The sequence below is a fragment of the Carcharhinus amblyrhynchos genome, chromosome 3 (genome assembly GCF_965287045.1).
Source record: "Carcharhinus amblyrhynchos chromosome 3, sCarAmb.v2.hapA, whole genome shotgun sequence".
Classification (NCBI taxonomy): domain Eukaryota; kingdom Metazoa; phylum Chordata; class Chondrichthyes; order Carcharhiniformes; family Carcharhinidae; genus Carcharhinus; species Carcharhinus amblyrhynchos.
Window position 1 is genome coordinate 73,261,758 of NC_137326.1, and position 12,707 is coordinate 73,274,464.

The following is a 12,707-nucleotide window of genomic DNA, read 5'->3' on the forward strand; positions in this document are numbered from 1 at the left end:
GTCTGGTCTAATTGTGACTCCAGACCCACAGTAATGAGGTTGATTCTTAACTGCCCTCTGAAGTGGCCTTGCAAGCACTCAGCTCAAGGGCGATTAGGGATGGACAGCAAAGGCTGACCTTGTCAGTGATGCCCACACCCCATGCAAAAAAGGACGAAGAGAACAAAATGCAATTAAATAACACAGTAAATGGTCATGTGGGTGAGAAAGAGTTCTTGGAATGCTGCCGGGATAGTTTCCTTGAACAGTGTGTGTTGGAGCCGACGAGGGAGCGAACTATCTTAGATCTGGTGTTATGTAATGAGGCGGGTAGAATTAGGGACCTTGTTGTGAAGGATCCTCTTGGGAAGAGTGATCATTGTATGGTGGAGTTTCTGATGCAGATGGAGGAGGAGAAAGTAGGATCCCGGACCTGTGTCCTTTGTTTGAACAGAGGGGAGTACGATAAGATGAGAGAGGAATTGGCGAAGGTAGATTGGGGGTGCAGATTGGGAGGCAGGTCTGCTGAGGAACAGTGGAGGATCTTTAAGGAGATCTTTCTTGGTGCTCAGCAGAAATTTATTCCGATGGTAAAAAAGGATCGTAGGAGAAGAGATAATCAGCCATCGATAACGAAGGAGATAAAGGAGAGTATTAAATTAAAAGCTGATGCATTTAGAGTGGCTAAGAGTAGTGGGTGAGAAGTGGATTGGGAGAGGTTTAAATATCAGCAAAGAATGATGAAGAAGTTGATAAAGGAAGGAAGGATAGACTATGAATCTAGGCTAGCGCTAAATATAAAAAAGGATAGTAAGAGTTTTTATAAATATATAAAAAGGAGAAGGCTGGCTAGGGTGAATGTTGGACCTTTAGAGGATGAGAGGGGGGATTTAGTGGTGGGGGATGAGGAAATGGCTGAGGCCTTGAATAACTTTTTTGTTTCGGTCTTCACGGAGGAGGACGCGAATAGTTTGCTGGGTGTTAACGATGGAAAGATGGTAGGAGTGGAGGGCCTGAATGAGATCTTTGTTACTAGAGAGGCAGTGCTCGACAGACTAGAGGGACTGATGGTGGACAAGTCCCCAGGACCGGATGGAATGCATCCAAGGGTTCTGAAAGAAATGACGGAGGTGATAGTGGATGCCTTGGTGATTATTTTCCAAACCTTGCTGGATTCTGGAGAAGTGCTGGAAGATTGGAAAACGGCTAATGTTACGCCGTTGTTTAAAAAGTGTAGCAGGCAAAAGGCAGGGAATTATAGGCCGGTTAGTTTAATGTCTTTTGTAGGAAAAATGCTTGAATCCATAATCAAGGAGAAAATAGCGAGGCATCTTGAGAAGAATTGTTTGATAGAGCAGACGCAGCATGGTTTCATTAAGGGGAAGTCGTGTCTGACGAATTTATTGGAATTCTATGAGGATGTGTCTAGTGCGGTGGATAGAGGGGAACAGGTGGATGTGGTGTTTCTCGATTTTCAGAAGGCGTTTGATAAGGTGCCGCACAAAAGGTTGTTATAGAAGGTTAGGGGGCATGGAGTTGGGGGTAGGGTGTTAGCGTGGATAGGGGATTGGCTGTCAAATAGGAGGCAGAGAGTGGGTGTCAATGGGTGCTATTCGGATTGGCGGTTGGTGACTAGTGGAGTGCCCCAGGGATCGGTGCTGGGGCCTCAGCTATTTACCATTTATATAGATGATCTGGAGGAGGGAACCGAGTGTATGGTGTCGAAATTTGCTGATGACACATAAGTGGAACGGCAAATTGTGCGGAAGGTGTGGAAAGTCTGCAGAGGGATCTAGATAGGCTGAGCAAGTGGGCGAGGACCTGGTAGATGGAATACAATGTTGGCAAGTGTGAGGTTATCCACTTTGGTAGGAATAATGGTAGGACATTGGTAAGTAAGGTACTTACATGGCGAAAAGCTGCAGCATGCTACGGTGCAGAGGGACCTCAGGGTCCTTGTGCATGAGTCGCAAAAACCCAGCCTGCAGGTGCAGCAGGTGGTCAGGAAGGCAAATGGGATGCTGGCCTTCATAGCGAGGGGGATTGAATATAAAAGTAGGGAGGTCTTGCTGCAGTTGTATAGGGCATTGGTGAGGCCGCAGCTGGAGTACTGTGTGCAGTTTTGGTCGCCGCACTTGCGCAAGGATATTTTGGCCTTGGAGGGAGTGCAGAGGAGGTTCACTAGGCTGATACCGGAGTTGAGGGGGTTGAGCTATGAGGAGAGGCTGAATAGACTGGGCTTGTACTTGTTTGAGTTTAGAAGGATGAGGGGAGATCTCATTGAGACATATAAGATGATGAAAGGGATGGATAGGGTAGAGGTGGAGAGGCTCTTCCTGCTCAGGATTTGGCGGGGGGGGGGGGGGGGGGCGCAGATTAGAACAGAGTTGAGGAGGAACTTCTTCACTCAAAGGGTGGTGAATCTCTGGAATTCTCTGCCCGTTGAAGTGGTGGAGGCTGCCTCGCTAAATATATTTAAGACGCGGGTAGATAGATTTTTTGGTAGGCAAGGGAATTAAGGGTTATGGGGAGAAAGCGGGAGAGTGGAACTGACCCACCTCAGATTGTGAGTCTATTGTCAAATAAATCGGTTGGACTAAAACCTGGTGTTGTCAGACTTTTTACTGTGTTTACGCCTGTCCAACGCCGGCATACCCACATCACCACTTCAGATCAGCCATGATCTTATTGAATGGCGGGGCAGTCTCGAGGGGCTAGATGGCCTACTCCTGCTCCTATTTCTTATGTTCATATGTTCTTATACTGAAAAGCATGAGAATGGAAAAAAAGGAGTGAGAGTAGTGAACAGGTTTATGTATTTGATGTTCCCCTTAAAAAGTGTTCTTTGATTAGAAAATGTTGTGCTGCCTGTGTGTCAGTCCAGCTGGCATTAGGACCTGGTGGAATCCTCCCACGCAATGCCTTGGCAGTAAATATAGCAGATTCATTACACACACGCTTCCCCGGGAGCACAAGGCAGCTTTCAGAGGGATGCACTTCAAGTGCAAAGAATGTCCCCATTATTTGCTCGCCCCGCTGCAGTCACTGAAGGTTATCTGACCAAGATGAAGTGTCGCACGGGCTGAGTTCTGACACCTCCAGGAGACCAGGTCATTCCACAGGGTTTCCCGTCGAAACTCTTCACTTTTGATTGGTGGTGCTGGTTTGTCCTCTTGTTAAATGCTTCAGCTGTGCAAGCTCACTGACTCATTGCTGATTAGTAACTCCCGGTCGGCCTGCGATGATGAGCTGCTCTCTAGAGAGGGGGTGACGTTTTGCGTCAATGTGTCGAAGCAGCAGCCCTTCCCGGGGCTGAAAATAAGCACCATGCGGGTCCCAGTCTTTGACGACCCGGCTGAGAATCTCTACAAGTACTTCGATAGGTGCGCCGACGCGATCGAAAGTACCAGGACGGCAGGCGGCAGGACGCTGGTGTACTGCAAGAACGGCCGCAGCAGATCAGCGGCCATCTGCATCGCTTACCTCATGAAGCACAGGCGTCTCTCCCTCCAGGAAGCATTCGAGGTGAGTGAGTTATAAACAGAGTGAAATCTGCCGGGAAATCCCAGTGGGCATTGACATCACCATTCATCACTTACATTGCCAGCTCACCCTGTGCGCTGTTCTACACTGCAAAAGCAACCTGAAATTATACAGTCCCAGTCGGGAAAATAACGGGTTAGTCGAGTATTTCTATTTCTCCATTGTACTACATTTTCTTTCTGGGGTGTAGTAGGAGTCCAATTGGCCCATCATGGCTCTTTGATGGAGCATTCCAACTGGTTGCACCCCTCCCCAGAGTCTTTGCCCAGAGTGTAATTATTCCTTTGCAAGTATTTGTCCAATTCCCCTTTCACATTTGCATCCACAGCCCTTACAGCCAATATCTTCCAAAACACAGTAAAATCACTCTTCCTCATCTCGCCTCTGGCTCTTTTGCAAATAACCCTTAAATCTGTCGCCTCTGGCTGCCCGAACCCCTGTTGCTGGAAGCAGCTTCTCCCTATCCACTTTATCAAAGCTGCTGGTGTCTGCGAACTCCTGCATTAAATTTCCCTTTACCCTTCTCTGCCCTCAGGAGAACTTCTCCACTTTCTCCACATAACTGAAAATGCTCATTTAAGGTGCAGTTTCACTAAATCTTCAGAGCACCCTTTCCAAAGCCTTGACCAGAATTGGGCAATATTCCAGCTCAGATGTATAATCAATGATTTTGGAAGATCTGCCGGAACTTATTGCCAAAAAAACTAACGCCTCTTCAATCAATTTCTCTCTGCTTTGCGTATGTGGCACATGGTCCCATTATTGCCAGCAGCCCTCCAAGTGAGTGACTGAAGGCTATTCAAGCACAGAAGGCAGCACAGTTGTAGTCCAATTTAGACTTAGTTTGCTCTCCACGTGTCGTCAATCTCCAGCAGCAATCCCAGGATGATAATCCAGAATGGAAACCCAATTCTCCCATCCCAGCCTGGGGGCACCAAGACCAATTGCAGAAACCTCACCTGAGATCAAATGCCTCAACATATATGGGGCAATGAACATGGCGTCCACTGGCATATGGCTTGATTTTTGCACTCCTGATTGCTATTCAATGATCCTTGCTTAATACATGGATATGCACATCAGGTCCGTGTTTCTATGGCACCTGGGAAATGAGGAAGCATTTTCTCACACAAAAGGTATCAGAAATCTGACTCAGAAAGTTCTGGATGATGCAAATTTTGAGACAGAGTTTGATATTTTCGGTAGGTAAAGTTAACAGGGATTGAGGTCATTAACTGGGGTGGAGACATTAACTGCCAATATGTTTCCAGGTTATTGTCACATGATCCGCACCAAAGCCTGGTTTACAAGAGGATAGGGACCAAGGTGCAGGATAGGCACACAAAATGGAGGTTACGTGGAAATGGTGTTCAGACCAGTCATGGTTTAATTGAGTGGCAGAGCAGGCTTGAAGGGCTGAACAGCCTCTTCCTGCTATAATGAGGGTACAGCTTAGCAATACCTAACACTCTAAACTTGCTCATGGGAAATAGCCACAAAAAGACCCGATGTCAATCATAAATCAGCACCAGATATGAGTTAACACCTTCAGGAAAAATGAGGTGGAAATTGGAGAGGAATAATAAAGCACCATTCCTTCTGTGGAACCTGGCCCACAACATTAATGGGATGGTTTCTACAGCAACAGAGGGCAGCAGGCAGCCATAATTTCACTCTAGCATTGTGGGTAATGGACAGCTGCACTTTGTTCCTTTGGAGTTTAATGTTTTTGTACTAGATGTTCTCAATAGACGCAAAGCTATTGACCAAATTGCTTTTATAGAAATCAATGAGGAAGGGTGGTGAGCAATAGGATTGAAAGGCAGGAAGGTCTTCAATTAGACCCATTAAAGAAATTAAATTGCTCCAAAGGTTAGGTTCAACCTTTTTCCTTTCTCACTGCTGCTTTACTTTAATTTGCTGTTTTAAATTATACTTGCTGGTAACGAGCTTGGCACATGGTTACCACAAGGCAGTTTCCTGTCAGTCTGTTGTCTGATAATTGAAGAAACTCACACTGCCTGTAAATAAAAAGGCTAAGAGAGCAGCTTACGCAGGGCTTCTACCTATTTGATTTGAAGCGCATTCTCTTGGCTCTGTCACTCCTGGCTTTTCGGTGCTGCAAGTGCCACTTTGCCTCTGAAACAGCATCATGGAGTGTGCGTGCTTCTGGCGGGAACCCTGTCAGGTGGCATCAACGTGAGGTTTTAGTGCACAAGAATGGCAGAATTAAGCAGAGTGGGCAGCTTGTGATAATCAGCCTGCGTTCGTGTAACAGCAAGCTGACCTTGCCTGACTTTAGTCTGAGCTGCAGTGTTGGCTATGGGTGACCCCTGCTGTAATGCAAGCTAACACATCAGTGTCAGATGCTGCTTCACATTGGATGCACAAGTCTGGAAATGAATTTGGATATCATGTACACTCTAGGAAGGATAGGCTTCAAGCTTGGCACAAAGCCCTGATGCCAAGTTGGACTTTTTCCAACTTTCTTGATACTGAGCATAGGCTTTCTAGCAGACTTCTGAATGGGCCAGGCATTTCATTCTGCACTTCAATTTCCTAGGCCATCCCATCAGTCTTCGTTTGAGTCCACTGCAGCAGAGCTCATGTACATCTTTGCCCTCTTGTGAACTAGCACTTGTGCTACTCTTGTCCACCTGGCTCTGACCTCAGGCCACCCAAACCTGATGTCTCACCATGTACCGATCCTGGTCCTAATCTATTTTTTAAAGCACGCTATGGCTGCAAGTGTGACAGTGAGTGATGGTGTTGCTTCTTTGTCATTTCCTGCTCTTTCACCTCTTTCTTTCCCCTGTACTGCCTGACCAGGAGTCAGAAAGGAGAAATCTGTATTTACACCATCAGCTGCTCATAAGTCAGAAGCAATTGTGGGATGGGGGGAAATGGGGTGCAAAGTGGAGGCTTAGGTAGCAGAATCCCATCAACTTCAATTATTTCAGCATATTGGCCTCAGCAATAGCCACTCCAATGATGCCACCTATTTATGCATCCACCAGGGTAAAAACAATGAAGTTGTGCCTGTTGTTGCCCATTAACTCTTGATGCCACCTGCTTTGCACCATCTTGTTTTGCAAAAGGGAGCGAAGTGGATTAGTGAGTGTTGTGCAAACTGTTTGGGTGATGTGCCTGTCGTGGTTGAATAGCTGGTAGTGTATGCAAGCGGTGAGATACAGGTGCGAGGCTTGGGGCAGTATTAAATTGGAAGCAACGGGAAGAGTTTAATCACAGAGTGAGGAGTAAGAATAGTTGTGATGGAGAAAATGAGTGATGGGGTGTGATACGTTGAACAATGTGAGGCTCGTGGGATAGATGGTGGGATGTGACATTTGAAGATACAGTCTCTGACCTTGACTAGTTGTGTGGGGTCATCGAACTTTTTACGGCAATGCATCTGGGACCATGGGGATTAAACACCTGCCATTGATCACTACCACCATCTGGTCCCACTGCCTTCCCAATGTTTGTCTGCTCCTCACCCACTATGGGGGCCTCATTCCTTTCTACCTATGTCATTGACACTGACATGAACCAAAGCCTCTAGGTGTGAAAGCAGTGGAAAAGAAGGAATGTAAGAAAAGGGATAACCAGTCATGGATAACTAGGGAAATAAAGGAGAGTATCAAATTAAAAACCAATGCATACAAAGTGGCCAAAATTAGTGGGGAACTAAAAGATTGGGAAAGCTTTGAAAAAACAACAAAGAACTACCAAGAAAACAATAAAGAAAAGAAAGATAGGTTATGAAAGTAAACTAGCACAAAATATAAAAACTGATAGTTAAAGTTTTTACAAATATATAAAATGGAAAAGAGTGGCTAAGGTAAATGTTTGGACCCTTAGAAGATGAGAAGGGAGATTTAATAATGGGAAATGATGAAACGGCCGAGGCCTTAAACAAGTTTTTTATGTCGGTCTTCACAGTGGAGGACACAAATAGCATACTGATAATTGACGGTCATGGGACTGTAGGGGGTGAGGACCTTAAAACGATCACTATTACTAAAGGGGTAGTGCTGGGCAGGCTAATGGGACTAAAGGTAGACAAGTCCCCAGATCCAGATGGAATGCATCCCATTCTACCCTGTCTAGCCCCTTCATTATCTTACACGTCTCTATAAGTTCTCCCATCAGCCTTCTAAACTCCAGTGAGTACAGACCCAATCTACTCAATCTCTCCTCATAAGCTAACCCCCTCATCTTCGGAATCAACCTGGCAGAACTAATAGCAGATGCATTAGTTGTAATTTATCAAAATTCGCTGGACTCTGGGGAGGTGCCAACTGATTTAAAAATAGCTAATGTAATGCCACTGTTTAAAAAGGGAGGTAGACAAAAGAAGGGTAACTACAGGGAGGTTAGCTTAACATCTGTAGTTGGGAAAATGCTGGAATCTATCATTAAGGAAGAAATAGCAGGACACTTGGAAAAGAATGGTTCACTCAAGCAGACACAGCAAAGATTCATGAAGAGAAAGTCATGTTTGATGAATTTACTGGATTTTTATGAAGATATAACGAGTGTAGTTGACAGAGCGGAACCGGTGGATGTGGTGTTTTTAGATTTCCAGAAGGCATTCGATAAGGTGTCTCACAAAAGGTTGCTGCATAAGATAAAGGTACACGGAGTTGGGGGTAAAATGTTAGTGTGGATTGAGAATTGGCTATGAAAGCAGAGAGTTGGAGTAAATGGGTGCTTTTCCGGTTGGCAGTCGGTGACTAGTGTTGTGCTGCAGGGATTGGTGCTGGGCTTCAGCTGTTTACCGTATACATAGACGATCTGGAGGAGGGGACCGAGTGTAGGGTAACAAAGTTTGCGGATGACACAAAGATGAGTGGGAAAGCAAGTTGTGTGGAGGACATGGAAAGTCTGCAGAGAGATTTGGATGGGCTGAGTGAGTGGGCAAGGATCTGGCAGATGGAGTATAACATTGGCAAGTGTGAGGTTATCCACGTTGGAAGGAATAATAGTAAAATGGACTATTATTTAAATGGTAAAAAGTTATAACATGCTAGTGTGCAGAGGGACCTGGGGGTCCTTGTGCATGAATCACAGAAACTCAGTCTGCAGGCGCAGCAGGTGATCAAGAAGGCGAATGGAATGTTGGCCTTTATCGCGAGAGGGTTAGAATATAAAAGCAGGGAGGTCTTGCTGCAATTGTACAAGGTACTGGTGAGGCAGCACCTAGAGTACTGTGTACAATTTTGGTCCCCTTATTTAAGTAAGGATACATTAGTTTGGAGGAGGCGGAGAAGGTTCACCAGGTTGATTCTGGGGATGAGGGGGTTAGCTTATGAGGAGAGATTGAGTAGACTGGGCTGTACTCACTGGAGTTTCGAAGGCTGAGGGAAGATCTTATAGAGACATATAAGAAAATGAAGGGGCTAGACAGGGTAGAAGCAGCAAGATCATTTCCACTTAGAATGGAAACAAGAATGAGGGAGCACCGCCTCAAAATAAGGGGGAGTCAATTTAGAACAGAGTTGAGGAGGAACTTCTTCTCCCAGAGGGTGGTGGATCTTTGGAATTCTCTGCTCATTGAAGCACTGGAGGCTACCTCGTTAAATGTGTTTAAGTCACAGATAGATAGATTTTTGACCAGTGAGGGAATTAAGGGTTATGGGGAGCAGGCGGGTAAGTGGAACTAAACCACCATCAGATCAGCCATGATCTTATTGAATGGCAGGGCTTGCTCGAGGGGCTAGATGGCCTACTCCTGCTCCTATTTCTTATGTTCACCCTTCCCCCTCAGGGTACTCTGAAGCTGCCATCCTTTACTCTGGCACTAGGTAGGCAACGCCATCCTGGAATCATTTCTACAGCATTGAAATGCCTGTCTGTTCCACCAACCATTAAAGCAATGACTGCTTCGCCCCTTGGCCAGCTGAATCTTTTGGAGACTGAGATGCACTCAGGAAACTCCTGCATTAACTGCCTGCTGCTTCTTCGCTGTCATCAATTCCTCCTTCCTGCCTGCTGGATGACTACCTCCACATACCTATTATCCCCCCCAAGTTCTCAGCTTTGTGGATGTGTCACGATGACACAATGATGCTCAAGCTCCCAAACCTCCTCCAGTACGTAGGGCCATCAAGGACATGATGAACGACTTTCAGTTCCTATATGGCACAGAATATGCAATTGACTGTGACCCCCTGCCATGACTCTATTTATTGGACTATTATATAAACAAATTAAAAATTAAAGACGTAAGGCTTACTTCGACTTAAACCTAATTAAAACTTACTAAACCTAAAACTCATTCGATAATTAGCTAAATTTCCTTGTTTAGCTAGCTGCTTGAACTTTGAGAGAGAATAAAGACAAACAAAAGATAAATCAATCACCTACTTGCTGTCCTTTGTATCAATCCTTGATATTTTCTTGTTGTTTATCAATTTGCTGACTCTGCTATTCTATTTATATAGATTATGTTCTCAGGCCTCTGCTACTCTGTGTGTCTCACCTGTGTGCTGTTGCTATGCTCTTGGGCCTCCACTTCTCTCACTGTGCTCTGACCTTCAGTGCCCTGGCCCTCCACTGCTCTTGCTGTGCTCTCGAGCCTCCAGAACGCTTGCTGTGCTCTGTCTCTCCAGTGCTCTCACTGTGCACTGGCCCTCCAATGCTCTTGTTGTGGTCTGGGCCTCCAGTGCTCTCGGCGCATTCTCAGGCCTCCAGTGCTCCCACTGTGCTCTGGCCTTCCAGTGCTCTTGCTATGCTCATGGGCCTCCAGTGCTCTTGCTGTGCTCACGGGCCTCCAGTGCTCTCACTGTGCACTGGCCCTCCACTGCTGTCTCTGTGCTCTGAGCCTCCAGTGTTCTCAGTGCCTTCTCAGGCTTCCAGTACTCTTGCTGTGCTCTGGCCTTCCAGTGCTCTCTCTGTGCTCTGGCCCTCCAGTGCTCGTGTTGTGCTCATAGGCCTCTCGATCCTCAGGCTCCTCTTGCTGGCATTGTCTCGGGTCTCTGCAATCTTACTCTGCTCTCTGGCTTGTAATATTTTTGCTTTCTGTGCTCTCAGGCTGTCCTACTGGGCTTCTGCTTTTCTCCAAAGCCTTTAATTTTCCAACATGAACCATTAGGAATTGGCAGGCCTTTTGGTGAGAAACCATATTGCATTTGATGATGCTGCCTACAAGGACCAAGCTGGATCATTGGGCTGGCCTGAGTTAGGTGAGGCTAACTAGGGTGGAAATGGAACTCTTATATTTGGCTCCTTAGCCAGTGAGGAGAATCATATCAGTCCATGTTTCCTCCTGGATGAGGAGAGTCTGACTGATTTATTTTAAACCTGCCGCTGTGTTTTATTTTTGCAGCATGTGAAGTCAGCCAGGCCAGTGGTGGAGCCCAATGAGGGTTTCTGGCTCCAACTTCAAAGATACGAAGGCGAACTTCAATCCAGGCAGCTTGGAGCTAATTCTTCAACCTGTGGGTGAATGCTTCGAGCAGCACAGCAGCTTTGCACAGACCTGCTTCCTTCAGACCTGCTTTACTGATATTATAGAAAATCTATATCCAACATCACTGCTGCTGTAAGATGACCAGTTACTTTGCCTTATATTGTCGCTAGTTCACTATTTCAGGGAAGATCTCATTACAATTTCATCTGTCCACCACATATTATGACAAGGTGCAGTTCTATAATCCACTGCAGTGGGAATTTGCCATTATAGAGCTACAGTAACAAAATACTTTGTGATGGGAGGTTTGCACAGGGACATGACTCAAGGATATTGACCCTTTGCCACTCCTTCACTACAAACTACTGTCTGTCTTCAACCTCCCATCCCTCTCCAAAGCCCTTGAATGTGTTGTCACCTCCCAAACGCAAACATACAAAACAAGCAGTAGGCTATTCAGCTCCTCGAACCTGCTCTGCTATTTAATAAGATCATGGCTGATTTGATAGTAATCTCAAATCTACATCCTGCCTACCCCGATAACCCCCTTGGTTACGAGGAACCTATCCACCTCTGCCTTTAAAATATTCAAAGACCCTGCTTCCACCACCTGTTCAGAAAGAGAGTTCAAAAACCATATAAATCTTACCCAGAACACCATTTAGAATCCTTTCTATGATATTTTCACCCTGCCACAACACTGGAACAACTTGTATTAAAGTCCGATATGACATCCTATATGACTGTGACAAGGGTAAACCATCTCTCCTCATCCTCCTCCACCTGCTCCATTCTCCAAAATCTGTCTATAGCTGCCCCATTGGGTGGGACTGCTTTCACCCAGTTCCATTGTTATCAGTTTAATTATGGTCAGAGAATCATTTGCAATGGTTTCTCTTCCTGCTCCTGCACTGTTACCTTTGATGTCCCCCAAGAATTAATCCTTGGCCCAGTACTATCTCCCATGACATGTTGCTCATTGATGATGTCATTTGGAAACACATCAGTCTCCACATGTGTACTGACAACACCTGTCATTCAGATTGCCTCTGCTGCACATGCCCTAACTCACACCAAGCCCATTTACTCACCACCCAGTGTGCTCGCTGGTGCACTGTCTCCCACTGAAGCAATAACTCCATTTTTAAATTCTCATCCTTGTTTTTAAGTCCTTGCATGGCCCAGCCCTCCCAATCTCTGTGATCTCTGCCAAGGCCACCCCTCAAGTCTCTGAGATGCCTGCACACCTCCAATTCTGGTGTCTTGCCCATCCCTGATTTTAATCACTCTGGCACTGGGGGCTGTGCCTTCAGGTGCTGGCTCTACACTCTGGAATTCTTTCCCAACACCTCTCCAGCCCCACCTCACTTTTTCTCCTTCAAGGTGTTCCTTAAAACATATCTCTTTGACCAAGCTTTTGGTCATCTGACCTGACATCTTGTACAGCTCGGTGTCAAATCTTGTTTTGTAACCTGTGATATTTGGGATACTTTATTACGTTAAAGGTGATATATTAGTTAAGTTACTGATGAACAGGCCGAGTGATGCAATGTATTTTTTGTCACTGATAGTGCCATTCATTTGTCTCTTTATAAAACAAATGTTATCTTTGCAACTATTTGTCATGTCCTGTTAAACACTGAATTAAAACTCAGGTGGCAAACACATGCCAATTCGATTTTCCAGTTCCTATCCATCTTTTCTCTTTCCGCCGCTCTCATCTTTTTCTATTTGATTCTTCTCATAATGGTGTTGACGCACTAAAGTCTCC

General features: G+C 45.7%; 1 protein-coding gene across 1 annotated transcript; it reads left to right on the forward strand.

The window, feature by feature from the left end:
- The first annotated feature begins 2,951 nt into the window (after positions 1 to 2,951).
- dusp28 (dual specificity phosphatase 28) lies at positions 2,952 to 12,614 on the forward strand. Its single transcript, XM_080186338.1, has 2 exons — positions 2,952 to 3,504; positions 10,853 to 12,614. Exons 1-2 carry the CDS (start codon positions 3,160 to 3,162, stop codon positions 10,970 to 10,972), a joined length of 465 nt encoding a protein of 154 aa, XP_080042464.1. The 5' UTR covers positions 2,952 to 3,159; the 3' UTR covers positions 10,973 to 12,614.
- The last annotated feature ends 93 nt before the right edge of the window (positions 12,615 to 12,707 follow it).